The following is a 16,179-nucleotide window of genomic DNA, read 5'->3' on the forward strand; positions in this document are numbered from 1 at the left end:
AAAAGGGCTAAATTACAGCAACCTGGGGATCCACTGTTCGGTCTGCTGGTTGTTTCTTCTGCAACATAATTAAGAGTGGTTTTGCAGCCTCCTCTTTTCTTCTGAGTTGTTAAAGGAAATGCTTAGTTTTAATTTTTTTTTTGTAGATGCATCTTTTGCATTAAAAAAGGAACAAAACCCCAAAGCTCCTTGTAATTGCAGCTCTGCAAACTCCACACCTTTCAGTGGGTTTTTACATTCCTGAGTTTTGTCCCTCTCTTATTCCCCTTGCTGACAAAAGCCTCTCCAGTGATACTGCCTCCTGACACTGCAAACATTCCTTGCTTCCAGCTGAGTTCCATCAAAACCCCTGCACCTTGCCACTGAGTTTACCACATTACTATCCACCACAAAGCAGAGAAGAGATTCTGGATCTTAAATCAACTTTATGTACACTTTCACTTAATCCCTTCCCAAATTATGTGTAGAAAATGGGAGGGTCTGCAAGGGTTTTTGCACAGTTGCTCTCTGGTTGCCTCCAGATTCCACATGTGCCCAAGCTTCAGGAAAGCAAGTGGGAGGAGATTCATGTAACAAAACTGCTGGGGGAGCAAGTGTACTTCCTTGCCTGATGAAGAGAGAGGCAAAGGCCACAAGCATGTCTGAGTCTCCAAGAGGATGCAAAGACCCACAGAGGTGTACTTTAGACTTTGATTCTGGTCTCAGTTATCATATTCATGTCACAAATTATTTAAAATTCAAAGTGTCTTTCACTGTTATATGTAAAGAAATGCTTTCATTAACAGAGTTTTTAGTGTTCCTTCCATGCTTTTAAGGAAATAAGTTATCAGTAAGCAAGAAAGAGAGACACTGGGAAGGAAAACAAAACACTGACTGCAGCCTGTAAGTTTGTTTGTTGCATGGTGCACGTTGCTGTCCTGAGTTCTACCTCACCTGCCCCATTCATCACTCCTTTTGTTCACATGGTGAAGGGGATATTTTTTTTTTTACATGAATGATGCCCAGTCCTCAGGCTTGTGCAATGACTGCTGAGCTGAATGGAAGAAAACAATATCATTTTGTAGCAAGAATGTTCTGTGCCATGTCCAACAATTAATTTATCAGAAAGACAATTTTCCCCCCACACCTAGGAATGACTGCATTTCCACTAATGGTGGTGCACCTCATCAATTTCTTTCACATGCAAGAACACCATAATTCTCATCTGGCCAATTTTTATCCCAAGGGAAAATAAAAGCCTTTAAAAATTCCTGTCTGATGCCCTATCACAAAGCAGAAAAGCCTGCAATTTTAACATGTTTTCTATCAGAGTCCCCCAGAAGGAAAGGCAACATTTCATTCATTCAGCATCTGCTTTCTCTCCATGAATTAATTCAAGGAACATGTTGTGCCTGGGTTTCCAGTGTCTGAGCCAGGCTTTGGTCATTGTGAAATCTACTTTGCCATTACTGCTGTAAGAATGTTGGCTTCACACACCAGCAGTGGGCCACACTGATGCGCAGAATGAGCAAAACCCTGCTAGGTTCAGCATGCAATGCCTTGACATTACTTCCTTGCTTGTTATACAGTTTTCAAATGGTCTGTTGGATTATTCAAAAGACTTTATTTCTTTAGGAGCCCTGTGACATAAGGTCATCATGTTCAGCTTAAAAGCTTACTGAATTGTTGGGTACTAAAATACTAACTTATTCTGGTGCAATAGAAGGATACAGAAAATGCTAGAGGTGTTCGATGTAAAATATGAATACACACATTTAAGTCAGAGATGTTAAACTCACAAATCAACCTGTTTTTCTTATAGCCAGTGTTGTTTGAAAAAAGATGAACCTTATCTCAGTCTGGGAGCCTATTTTGGAAGTCAACCCTGTGGGTCAGGGGTCTGCTTTGAATGCAGGGCCCATGTGTATGAACTAAAAGCAGTAAGCCTTTCTGCAAGCATGCTGCCATGCTCTGCCCCCACTTTCCATATGGCAGGCAGTGCTTGGTTGCTCTGAGCAGCAGGCTGTGAGTAGGAGGCAGCTTTAGGCTGCTTGGCCAGTGCATGCTGCTCCGTCAATTGTTCTTCATCCTCCTCAAATGAATGGCAGCAGGCCAGATGGAAGCATGCTTTGGGACAGAGCTGGCTCCTTGACGGTGGAGGACCACTCAGAATACTACATTTATTTCTGTTTGAGAAATCTGTCATACTACATAACTAGGACTACATCTATTTAACAGTGAAAATTAACCTAAATACAGCCAGACATGATTTACTGAGTGCCACATTGACCTATGGAGAAAAAGTTGGCACAGACCTGTTCTTTTGGCTTACTTCCTTAAAAAGAGATAAGATAATCCTCTGACCATCCTCTAAATAGGGTTTTATTGAGTATCTGATATTCTCATGCTTGAAAGTTATTTTGCTATTCATATTTATTATTCATTTATTATTAAATATTCCCAAGTAGTTAACTTTGAATTTTATTTTTTTAAATGTATACGTCATTAAAATGTGTACATAAACATTTGAAATGCATTCCTCATTGATATGAACTGCTGTTCCTGTTGTAGGTTATGCATACCCTCTTACTTTGGACACTTAGTGTAGGAGTTCTCCATGCGGTCTGTGGATATAGGAAAATGTCTCAAGAGCGGGATTCAAATCACTTAATTTAGGGACTAATTACATATTTTCTCGACACTACTCATTAGGACCCTGAAGACTCTGGTCTTGAATAAGGAACTCAAAATTTGGGCTGTTAGTCAAGAGAACACAAGAAATGTCCTTGACAATGGAAGCTTCCTTCAGACCTTCAGTACAGAAACAAGACACGTAAGAAAATAAGCAGGATCTGTTTCTTCATAATCCTAACAGTGCAATAGGTTACAACAGAAGTAATAAATTAATTACTTTACAGAAAAAAAAAGTTAAATAAAGGAGGAAAAACAAACTCAGGAAGCACGCAAAGCAAGCTCCTGTGTTTTCTTGGGAGTGACTGAGAGGACGAGACAGGAATGCAAATAAGCCCAGCCTTGCGTCTCACAGTTATTGCTTCCATATTTTCAGGTTTCTGAAGTCTAATATAAATCTAAGTTTCAAAAGAGTTTTACAGAAAACTTGTTTACAGTACACAAATACTCATCTATAATATTTTATATTAATAAACATGTTATTTTCACATTTTTCAGGAAGTTTTATGCATACTGCACAGTTGTCTTCTGAGTCAGGTGAAAAAGCAGGACAGTTGGTCAAGTCTGAGATTGAATTAATGTAAAATGGGACTCAGTCAATTAATTTTGACTGCCACAGTATATATACTGGGCTTGTTTTCTAAGCAAGATTTGTCCCTATTGTTTCTAACTAACTTTCTACACTGTAGTGGCTCTGCAGCACACATTGTCTTTCTGAGTGTGAATTAGGATGTGACATTGCATTGTGGACAAGCCACAGCGAGCATTAATGTCAGCATGGGCTGAAGATGCCAACAAATGGGAACTGGCATGCTGATACCAAGACAGGTGGCACTGTGGAATAAATACAGTCACTATTCTCTAGGCATTCAACCGGGAAAACAAACAAGCAGACAAGTAAACATTGCAGAAGAAAAGACCACTGCCAGCAACAGAGCTCCTGATCCTTAGAAAGATCCTCTTGGATTATTTCTGGCAATAAAGGCTTGAGTTCATTCAAGAGAAATCCAGGCTCTCTAGATGTCAGTTTTACCGGATTTTACCGAGTTAAGTTTGGCTATCATCTTCATGCTGGTGGGTAAATGCACACTACTTTGAAATATTTCAGGTACCTAACATTAACAAGTTTGTTCCTTCAGTGTTTTGTCTCCATGAGGGCAAGGGTGTTTGCGGATCAACAGCTAGAATCATAAGGTGAATTAGTCTTAGAAAATATGTTGAAGTTAGGTTAGGTACAATTGCAGTTCTCATGGTCATATCACTTTATAACACCTGCTATTAATAGAGGAACATTAATCAGAATATTCTGATTAAGTTAGTACATAACCTCGATGTAAAAAAAAGGCCTATGTAAAGGAAAAACAAACATACAGAGAAGTCACGTGGCTGACTGAAGGCCACAGTAAGTCAGTAGCAGAGCCAACAATACACTCGTACTCCAGGCTGTAGTACATACACCTAATCCCAAATCTCCTATTTCACCTAACAGACACACTCATTGTAAGCCAAAAATCTTTCACTAGTGACAGTGTTTTAGCCTGATGCAATGAGAAAGGGTTTGAGCTATTAAATCTCCTTTTCCACAAATGCTTTGTGACCTAATAAAATGTTCAGAGAACAACAACTATTCTTCAAGTAATGGGGCTAAATTTTAGTAAGTTCTCAGTTCTAAAGATGAAAACTGTGATGGGAAGATCTCACAAAAACATTAGTGCCAGTTTTCATTAGGCTGCACCAACAGAAATCTGTACTAAGACTACTCAAAAGAGATTGGTATGGAACACTAAGAACTTACTGCGTGGGCACTAAGATGAGATGATGTGAGAACCCAGAGAAAGTTTTGTGAGGTAGCAATTATTTTAGCAACACTTAGAAACTAAGACATTAAAAATACACACTGCTTTTGTCTACTTTTGATATGGTGACATTTATACAAAAAGGAAATAAAATTAGAAAGTTATTTTTATGGGCCAATCAATTTTAAACTTGAGCTTTCTAGTACAGTTTGCCTTAATATTTTAACCAGAGAAAGAATGATAACCTCTTCTCTTTCACCCTCCTCCAGCCCTCCCCCAAATACATACCCCACCAAAAAATGCCCAATCAATTTAGTTCAGCCTTTTGATGTTTGTATCAAAGCTACTACATACACATCTCTGCTAAGGAGACAGAGCTGTCAGAAGACTATGAGAGCTTTAGACTAGGTGCGTCCAAATATCAAAATAAACCTACCGCAAGTGACAATCCAGAACAGTCATGAGACACAAAACACAGACAAGGAGGACATAGGAGGAAGAAATAAAAATTAAAACATCCACACACAAACATTAGTAAAAAACATGGAGAAATGACCTTTCTATAGCAGTACATTAACTAACAATTTGCCTCCCCTAGAAGGAGTCTAATCCTCCCATTGGCCCTTGGTGTATTTATATACTCTACTTGAAAAAACTAGCCTTGCTTGGAATGGAAATGTGTCTCAAGATTGAAAACCTAACCTTATTTTAAACTCATCTCCCACTCTATGTCAGCTATATTTGTTCATAATCTTCACATGAAAACAGTTTCTCATTTGAAGTTGTGTTCAGGGCAGTGGATGTTTCAAAGCGCAAATATTCTAACAGAGACCAAATTTTTTCCCCCCTTTCTGTAATATCTATCATGTGTGACTTTTGAGCTGACTGAACCTGTATGTCAGAAAGATCTTTAATTATATCAAACTACATGGCTCTATAATGATTTGGCACAGATGTGCAGGTCAGCATGAGTAAATTTAGGTCAGAAGTTCTCTCTGACAAACAAGTCCAGATTAAGATAAAAATTATAATTTCAGGATCTGAAGCTTTCAATTTACCAAAGAGCACTCCCTTTCAACTTTGTGTTTCAGGGGAACTAGGATCCTGCAAGATGCCAAGGGCTTATCAACTGTTATTATGAACTCTTAGCTGAAGGCAGAAGGTAATCAGCACTTGCAGGTTCAGGCCTAACAATGACTGAAGTAAGTTTTCTGTTTTTTGACAACATTTCAGATAGTTGGTACTGTACACTGCCTTTTATAATGGCATTAGATTTACATCCTGGTCTTCAATTACTTTTTTTAACAATTTGCTGTTTTGAATAGCTAAAAGATATTCTTAATATTCCACTTTCTATTTTATACCAGAACCTTTAAAGTGCTTCAATTCTCTTAATTGAAATATGCTACATTTAGCATTGCATTGAGTTCAGCCAGATATATTAAAACTTGCACTAAGTTAACTTAGACTAAAAAATCCATCATACAGACAAAAAATGACAGCCAAAATGTTGCTTTAAGAATTAAGTTGGTAAAAGTTACTGAACACCAAGGACTCAAAATATGTATACTGTCAGACTGCTAGGAATGAATTTGAGGTGTTAATTTAAGAAGTCTGGTTTTGAAATCTCAGACAATGAAGAGTTGGCTGGAAAGTTGGTGAACTACTTATTAAAGGTCTGGCATTTACATCAACTGAGAATCTAACCTCCTTAGGTTTGACTGCTCAAAACAAATCATATTAGTTAAATCCCAAAATGTCTCAGCAAAAGTAGGTTTGAATAACTATACAGAGTATTTTGAATGGAATCATCTTAAAATACCTATCTGTGCAACACTGTAAACTTTGAGCTCTCTTTGTAGACAAGAGACACAGAATTCAGCTTTTTATCAAATTTTCCCATGAAAAAAAAGCAAATGGAATTCGGTATTAATTACATCATGTAATTTTCCATGTAAAATACTTATTTTCCAAGAGTCCATGGTCATTTATCCAGGTGCTAATGAATATAATTAAAAACACTTAATATATTATAACTACAACAATGACCTCACGATATGGAACAAATTCCACATAAATATCAATCAACAAATTACATATTATTTCTCCTATAAAAAAGTAGGTTTGTTATCATTAGCAGAACATAATGAAGTTCCCAAGGGATTTTTTCACAAGCATAATCAAAGCATTTCTTCCAAATTATTCTTGGTTCAGTTGGAGGAGTTGGCTAACAGTAGAACCAACAAGTGATGATCTGATTTTCCATGTATTGTTGAGGGGTAAATATCTCACAATTACTAAATATCTCAGAACAAAGTCTATAAATCAAATACAGGGAATCTATGAATGCTAAATTAAAGGGCTTTAAGACAAGGAATTCATTTCACGTTCATAATATGGAGAAAAGAACTCCAGCATATACCTTCTTCAAGGGAGAACTCAAAATTTCTGCTCTGATGGTTTTTAGCTCGGCCTTGCTAATCTTTCTAACTGTGGAATAGCTCCATCTACATTAGTGATTTTGTGTACTGAGGAGATTGTTTTCAGGTGTGAATTTGTCTTGTGCTGATGTCACGCACTCAGGTATACCAGTGTAGCACATGAGGCATCTTCTCTCCAGGAGGAACCAAGGTTGAAACTGCACACCAGGGCACTACCTGAAATACTCTACTTGCAATGAGGATGCAAGGGTCTCCATGTCCACTCTTTGTCCTCCTGTGTCATAACTGAACCTGGAAATAGCTCTGATAGCTCTATACACCTTTGAAACTTATCCATTATTTTCCTCCCCTTACCTGAGATCCTTTCTGACTCTACTCATGTGATTCAGCTGCAGCCAGTCATCAGGCTTGTAAGGCTTCCTCATCTACTCTCCTGATTTTGCTCTTCTCCTACTACATACTACATGCCTGGAGAATGCTAACCTGTTCCAGGACTCTTAAGACTGGCTGATGAGCCACACTGGTGGCTGTTCCATCACTGAACATGGCATTTCACCAGTTGTTGACTGCTCCATGTGCCTCTTTAGGTACTGTGCTCTAAGCTTCTCTTCTTGGATCTCGTCCTTGATCAGCTGGCCCTAATCCTCAAGTTCCCAGCTTTGACTTGTACTTCTAATCAACCTGCCTTCAGCCCAGCTTTCTTCTACACTAGATCCCAACTTGTGGATGGAACTGCTTATCTTATTCCTGACCATGCTTTTATCCACTCTTTTTGGCTGGGTAATCGCTCCAGCACTGCTTTAGCTCAACTTCACCAGAAGTCTTGGGAGCACAGATTTGACCATGCAATATCTTTACAGTTATTGGCTCCTACTTACAAGGGTTTGCAAAACAGTTCTCTAAATTTCTTCAGTATTTCTTGTTTGAAAAATATAGCCCTTTGTCTTCTTAGCTTAGGAAATCTGTAAGCTGTGAGGACAAATGTATACTTCACATTTATTTCCTTATTCTGCTGCTTATTTCCAACAGTTTGCTCCAGGAAGGGCAATACTAAAACCCTGTCAAGAGAAAGCTTTATTTTCTTTCAGGAACATATTAGTCAAGTCTGCAGCCCTGAGTATTAGGTCCTGCAACCTTCTGCTTCTCTTGAACGAAGCAGATCTGAAGGACAAGTTTTTCTGTCCTTATGAAAATGATGCTGCTCTCAAAAGGCATTATACTAATCTTCTCCTCCATGTTAGTCAGTTGACTCACAGATCTAAGTATGGCCTGTTTCTTTTACCTTACTCCTCTGTTTACTCCTCTCTAGTAAAAAATAAATTCTCCAAAAATCACTCTGTTGAATGTCCCTGTGCTTTTCCTTCTTAGTTGTTTTCCCTTGTTTCTGTGACTGTCATTTTTTTTTCTATGGTATTGTTTCCTTCTCAGATGAACTTTTGTGTAAAAAGAGACTTAGAGTTCAAAGCTACTCATGTAAGCTCAGAAATGCTCTTAGTAAGATACACAAGCACTGTACTAGGTCCTGGTCAAAGTCACTGTAGTGAAAATGGCACACATTTGCTTCATTTTGCAGGATACCCTTGATAAACTTGCCCATTCCAGGCGAGTCATTATATGCCTGCTCATGTTTTTTTTTAGCAGAGCAGGGAAATTTGCTCACTGCTTCATCAGAGATGCCACACCCTGGTTCATCTGTTGTGATACCACCAGGAAGACGCTGTCAATTGGTCCTCTCTTCACAAAGCCACTACTTAGACAACAAGCACAACTTTTTCTAGACACATAAAACAGAAACTTTCAAATGCAACCCAAAAGTTTGAGAAAAGGAGAGGTACTTTACCTGGTCTTTCATGGTTTTCCCTAAATCTTTAACATCTTTCATGTTAATAGCATTCTTCCCTCCCTTCTCCTTTCCCTTCTTCTTGTTCTTCTTTTTGAACAAGCATTTCTTACAGAGACAAAAGCAGCAGGTGAGGATTAATAGGACTGCAACTATGGCTATGGCTATTAAGGCCCAAGGTGGCACTAGAAGAGAAGAAGACACACACACAAAAAGAAGGTGGAAAACTGTTAGTAGGGTTAAATTTAGAAAAAAACACATTTCTCTCACAGATAAGCCTTCTTCCAGGAAAATGCCTTGCAGAAATACCTGAAATCCTTTTGAAAACATCCTGTCATCATTTATATATTTCTCCCAACTGAGCATTTGCACATAAAATGTCAATTTAACACATCTATTTACATGTCTGATGACACATATCAAACTCGCAGCTATTTTGATTCATCAACCATCTGAAAACAGTATATCCAAAATATTTACACTGTGCAATCCGTAAAATGTTAGGCAATTACTTATTTCTTTCTTTAATCATCTCCCCAACCCACCTGGCATTGTGTCTGAATTGGGTGGAGCTCACTGGAAATCTCCCTTTTCTGGAATGAAATGGCATCTGATCCAAGTAGTCAGCTCTAATGAACAGTCTCTGCCCACTGCTGCACTTGACAGACTCGCAGACTCTTTCAAACAGCTGCAGGTCAAGGTCACTAGTGAAGACTGATCAAGGACAAAGGACTGTCCAATACAAGGGCATTTGCTGTATTTGTCATCATGCCCTTAATGCTAGCAAAGTTTCAGCACATAGGTATGTTCTCACCTACACTTTCCTATAAACAAAAGCCTGTGTTGTGTTTTTTCACTCAGTCCAGGATGCAGGCCATGGCTGAAGCATGAATAAATAACAGAGAACACTTACCAGGATAAAATGGTCTTGTTAAAGATCAGAATTTTTGGAAAAAAAGGAATTAAGATGACACTTAAACATAAGTACTCCAGAAGGCAATTATCTTAATACAAATCAGTTTTAATGACCACTGATACCCACATTTAACCAGAATACCTGACAAAACTTTAAATCTAGTAAATTGTCATTTCCTAAAAATCTTGAAATGCACTCAGTCTATCAGGTCTGCAAGATATTCACTCAGTGCATTACCTAAAGGTCTCTAATATGATGCAGAGCAAAGCCGAAGAGTGAATCGAATTTGACATGTTGACGTCAGTGAATCACAAAAGGGAATGGACATTATAAATAGAGAAAATTAACTGCCTAAAGGAGCTAAGCAGAGTGCGAAGCACTGTCACTGGAATTTCCACTACAAATTACCAGTTCAGGAAGACAACAGAGCACCTACACCTTCCTTACTCTATATTTAAGGACTTTTTTCTTTTATTGAAATGTCCTCAGTGACAGATACAAAAATAATGCAAGAGAACAGTTAAACAATAATTTCTGTAATACTTCTGTGCCTCCAACTGTTCATTAAATGCAGCTGCTATAAAAGAGAAGCTGTACCATATGTAGAAAAAATGAGAACTGATTACTAAACAAATGAATGTTAAGAGACAAACAGTGAACAGATTAACAGCTGTTTATGGGATGTATTTTATGAACTCAGCAGCAGCAATTCTGCAGTTAAAGTTGCATCACGTCTGCCCTTATCACAACTTAAAATCTGTATTTCATGCATTAGTATTTCATTTTGTCTTCAAATCTGGTGTAGTAACACTTTTTAGCACAACTGACTCTTCTAATTTTTTTTTCATCCAGCATGTACAAATGTAAAATCATCACCTTTCACAGGCACTGTGTGCTCTACTCAAATTCTAAACTTCACGTGTGTACTTAGCCTGTCAGACACCCAGCATCTGAAACAGTATTTACGTAACACTGTACCTAAGCTAATCCACAGGAGTTATGCCAATACAAAATGAACAGTGTGCCCAAATTTATCAGCTTTTTGTTTCACTGACTTGTCAGCAATGCCTTAGGCATGAATATGGGAAGCAATAAGAATATGGGATGGTGTTGTGTCAGCAGGATGGTACAGTGTGAGGAAAGAGAAGAGGGACACATCAAGTGTGGGTAAACTGTGAGAACCAATGGGTTGAGGAGACAGGGAATGTGGGTGTTAATAGGATATATACATATGCATCAAACAGATGAAAAAGCCTGTGTAGGCAGTGAAGTTAGGTGCCTTTATGCTGAAAGTCTTGTGTCAAGTTGTGTTCTGGCACCTCTGCCTCCATTTTCTGGAGCATGAACAATGTAGGGTGCCTTGGGGAGCATTTGAAATACTTGCAGATACATCAGCTTCTTTTTTTATAATGCATTGTCTGCTTTCATCTGTTTGTAATTTAATTTCACCCAATAGCTCTTGTGATGCAATTAAATGATCATCAAATTAATATCTGAAACACCAAGAATTATGCAGAAATCCTTATTTATCTCTTCAGAGGAAATATGCTTTCTTTTTTTATTAAAATAAGCATAAGCACTGAAGGAAATAGAATGGGGTAACGCAAAACATCAACATTTATGAAACCACTTCAAAATTCAAGTTCGAAAAAGCAAAAAGGAATGCATTATTCTTCTCAATAAAAGTGTACTATTTGTGTCAGAAAATGGTTCATCTGAACATTGCCACTGACAGGGATTGCCCAATCAGTGGATGGAAATGTTAGATTTAAGACAAGTGAAACACAGTTATCACTGGCTTTCAAGTGATGTTTGTTTTCTTTTGAAAGCATGATATAAATGTTTTTAAATGTTAATCATTTTGCATAATGTGGATGAGATTTTCCAAAATTACTAAAGACTTTGAGAGTTTTCATATCTGTGCTCCGCAATTTATGACACTGCCAGATGAACTTGAACTCCAGAAAAAACCAAGGTTTTAAAAGATATTTTTCTATGAAGTCAACTCAAGGTGGACAGACCAGAATGAATTGACTGAAATCACTAGCCACTTCGGAAGACTCATTTGCAGACTTTAATTTTTAACCCTCTTTCTCAACTGTGACTAGTATCTGCAAAAATCTTATCAACAATATGTGAACTTTCTTGTGTTATGCACAGTCACTCACTTTGAAGATTCATATTGGTTAATTCCAGTTGGACTTTACCTATGCTTATACAAGATTTTCAAAGAATTTAACTTTTCCAGTGTTTAAATGAACAACAATGGGAACCTACAGTTTGAAGACTATCTCCAACTGTATTATACCAGTTCGATCAGGTTCAGTAGTGCAGTTTGAAACCTCAGGAGGTCTTTGGACATGAGCTGTTGAAGAAAAGGCCTCTGTGGCAGACAAAGCAGGGTGGGTGACATGGAAAATGCAGATCATGTCCCAGGGACCAAGGTGTCAGGGAGCCAGAGAAGCTTCTTGTACAACTTGTCTTACCTGGTGTTTGCACAAGGGGGTGCTTTGAAACAAGCAATACTTACCTATATAACCAAGGAAAAGCTATTGGTTTAAGGATAATTAATATGTGTGTAAACTTTCTGGTGTTCCAGTGCTATTTTCTTTGTTCTAATCCTGTGGGGAAATACAGAATGCTTATTTTGAAGAAGCCGTCATGAATTGCTACATGATTTGGAGATTCTACAAAGCTCTTAAAGATAAATCCATAGGAGGGGATCTGCTCAGTAGCAGTTAGTAAATAAGGTCTTGAATTAGTCTTATTGATCCAATCCAGAGTATGCTCCAGGACTTTACTCTGAAATGCAGGAATGAAGCCTATTTGTAAAAGGAGTGTGTAGAAAAAACGAAACACATGGCTTGCTCCTGAGCAATAGCAGGGCACTGAAGAGAGTAAGCTTTAGATTGTGTTGATAACTGAGACATTTTGGGTACCAACTTTGCATAATTCAATCATGATGAACAACAGTCAAACATGGATGCAGCTAACGGAGATGTGAGCTATCTCATCCCTCTCTGTTGCTTCCTTCCACTAATGCCAGCCAGAGTTGTGTGCATAATGTGGGTTATTTGATGCATTTGATACAGTTCACAAATACAGCAGCTGTGACGCACTTGGATTATAATTTTAGTTTGGGTGTGCATTTACAAGGCATATCTCCAGACCATACCCATGCACCATGCTTGTACTCATGTTCTGCAGCAATCTGGGAGGGCACAACGAGTGAGTGGAAATATACGCCCCCAGAGCTCAGCTAACAGCGCTCCAACTGCAAAAGGCAACTGGCCCATTGCCGAAGCACTGCCCCACAAACTTTGCAGTGTGGGGCTGGGTCCTCAGGACCAACTGCTTCATTTCACTGACTTGCTTCTACTGAGCTGTACTGTTTGGCTTGTGTCCCAAGCTGTCATTAAATCTTGTTCCACTGAACATGCTAGATTCAAAGGAAACGATGTATTATTGAGTTATTCAATTTAAAAGCCACAAATTTTGCCTTGGGTCTAAAACTGGCATTCCCATTAGACGACCTAAAATTATCAAATGCCTTGGAGGCCATTTGACTGCAGAGGAAAGACTGCAAGGGGGAAGTCACAAAATAGTGTAACAGCATCAAAGTGCTACAGTTTGTGAAACAGAACAGAGTCCTTAAGCCTAATGATTTTCTTCCTTTTCTGTGTGCAATGCCAGAGGAAAGTTTACTAACTTAGAACTCAAATAGAGGGAAGGTCAGTGAAGAACTGAAAACCTGAATGAAAAAGTGAAGACTTCCGTACCAAAAATACTGTTCACTGACAACTCCCAATTAAGCAATTAAGCATTCCCATTTAAACCCTGACAGTAAAGGACTATCAGATGATGGCAGCTTCCATATTATTCTGCAAAGGAGTCACATGGCACGCAGGAATTGATAAATATTAATAATCTATGTTTCAGAGAGAGGGTATGATGTTTAACAGAAAACTGCAACTGCCAAATAGCTGTATGTGAGGCACATTGCCATAATCTAAAGTTTTGGTAGCCTGAACATAGGAGCACTGGCAGTTTTAATTTATTAAACCATAGTTTGATCTTAGCTTTTCTGCACTTTCAGCTTCTAATCAGGAAGCAAACTCCATATACAGCCATGTTCAAACTTTCTATACAGAAATTCCCCAGGGACCAAGTTCTGGGAATCAATTTGACATTCATTAGAAATTACTTAAAGAAAATGTATTGAGAGTAAGGACCCAGGTAATGGATACCACTATCAGAGCAGAAGGTATACAAAGATTATCAATGTAAAGAAAAGAAAAAGCTGATACATGGTAAAATAACTTGTGAAAGCGGAAAAGAGAAACTGAAAATATATACTTACATATACTGATGATTTAAATACTAGCCTTCAGGCTTATACAGCTACATTTCCACCCCATACACTCTTATGTGTGACCTCTTGTTTCAATAGCATGTTTGCAAAATATTATTTTTACTTTCTTATATTTACTGCAAATTTTTTATGTGCTTAATGATGCTACCTTTGACCCATCACTAGAAAGAGCCATTACTAAATAACTTAATGAATGCTCTCATGCTGACATCTCTTCCCCTTTATTTTTTTGAGCATCTGCAGTTGCATAAGGCTATCTCTATGAATAGTTTATGGAAGTTACTGAAGCCTTAACTGAGCTAAGAGATGTGTGTTCTGGCAGTGAAAGTTCCCCATATGCAAAACAGTCCGTGAAAGTGCACTGATCAGATGGGCTCACTTTACTGAATATACTCCTGCCTATAGCTCCTTTCTTAGACATTATTATGCAAAATCATCCAAACTTCATATGCCTGAACATTCCAGTCTTTGCAAGTCAACTGACACTGAACTTAGCAGTAATCCTCAATATGGCTACAAATTTAGTTGAGGTGCTTGGGCTGTTTGAGAATATGATGTGCCTATTGTATCTCATAAAGCTGGAAGTCAAAATGCATAAAATGACTAAGATATTCACCTGAAGGCAAAACCACACCTACTATTGTAATTTGCAGGTCATTTATGTTTATTACTGCTGGTATTAATTCATCTTTTAGGGCATATGATATGTTCTCTGTTATGGTAAAACACAGCTACCCAACAATTTGTCTTGTTGGTCTCTCTCTCTCCTTCTTCCCAATGTGTTTCGTTTCCCCTCTCCTCCAGCTCCTCACTGCTCAGTCTCATCAGCTCCTCTGCCCATTATCTCTTGAGACACATGGGGGAGAAAGGAAGAGAAAGCAAGACAGGGGAGTTTCCAGATGAGAAAGGATGGTGAGGCAGCCCAAGAGAGGAAGTGAAGCTGCTGAGATGTCTCTTTGAAGGAATTACCTCAGAGAGATCGCAAAAGCCTTCAAGCTTAAATGTCAGGTTTCATTTGTATAAATACTAAAATGAAAATAGCTCCTCTGTTAACTTGCACATGCCCTCCCACTAATCAAAATGAAACAGAATATGAGCAAAGGAGTGTTAACACACTCAGAGGGTAGTGCTAATCCTACCCTCTGATGGCTGTGTCACTGTTGATCTGGGCTACTCTCTTGGGCTCGTTATCAGCTCAACCACCAATGCACAACTTCCTTGGTGGCCACAGGCTCCTCAGGAAGGTCCCTCCGGTGGTCTCTGGCACCTGGTTGTCCTTCCCAGCAGTGCCATGCTTCTGTGGGGATGCCAGCTCTCCTCTTATCCTCTCACAGCTCTCAGCCCTCCTGCCTGCTCCTGCCTCACACTTCCTCCAGCAAATATACCCATGGGGTATATCATCTTTCACAGAGGGCAAAGGAAGAAAGCCTTTCCTTCCATTTTGCTTTGTGAAAGACAATATATCCCACTTGGCATGCAACTGCCCAGAGGAGGAACCAGAAGCCTAACATCCTGCTGCACAGCATGTCCCTTGGGAATGACTGTAATGCTGGCCAGTATGACAAATAAAACAGCTTTTCCTTTCCAGCAAAACCTCTAAGTCACTTAAGACAGAAAACAGTGTAGGGAAAGGACTGGCTTTGGTGAAAGATGATTTTTAATCCAGTAGATAATAATTTTACACTAATGATTCTTATCAGTTCATATATCTGCTGCCATAAAGCTTTTAAAATAAAATAAGTGAATTCAGGATCTAGATAATTGCCAGAGACAGCGCTGGGCACACTGAGCATCTGGGAAAGATGAAGAAAGCTGGAGCCTCCAACCAGACCTGGAAGCCAGACAGGTTTGCTGAAGACTTTCCAAAAACTCTATGTACCAACACCAGCTGAGGCCAAATACTTTCTAGAGAAGGGACAAAATAATCCATAAGACTAATATTCAACTCTGACAAACAAATCTGTAGAAGTCTGAAATGACTGCTTTCTATCATGTGGAATTCTATTTTGTGGTTAAAACACCTTTCACTTTTCTTTTGGCATACACAATATATTGCATTTCAAACTTCAATTGATAGACTGTAGAAAAACAAACAGTAAAAAATTGTCTGACATGGGACTGGAATTTTCAAAGGGACAAAATAC

At 38.6% G+C, this 16,179-nt stretch overlaps 1 protein-coding gene across 2 annotated transcripts in view; it reads right to left on the reverse strand.

Annotated features, from left to right (window-relative positions):
* SYT1 (synaptotagmin 1) overlaps window positions 1-16,179 on the reverse strand; it is a 270,201-nt gene that overhangs the window by 85,061 nt on the left and 168,961 nt on the right. For both annotated transcript variants that reach the window (XM_008925494.3, XM_008925495.3), the window contains exon 4: window positions 8,748-8,932. In XM_008925494.3, the coding sequence (XP_008923742.1) occupies window positions 8,748-8,932 (185 nt within the window). The remainder of the gene's footprint in view (window positions 1-8,747; window positions 8,933-16,179) is intronic.

Source organism: Manacus vitellinus, unplaced genomic scaffold, assembly GCF_001715985.3.
Source record: "Manacus vitellinus isolate BGI_N305 unplaced genomic scaffold, ASM171598v3 scaffold_5_pilon, whole genome shotgun sequence".
Classification (NCBI taxonomy): domain Eukaryota; kingdom Metazoa; phylum Chordata; class Aves; order Passeriformes; family Pipridae; genus Manacus; species Manacus vitellinus.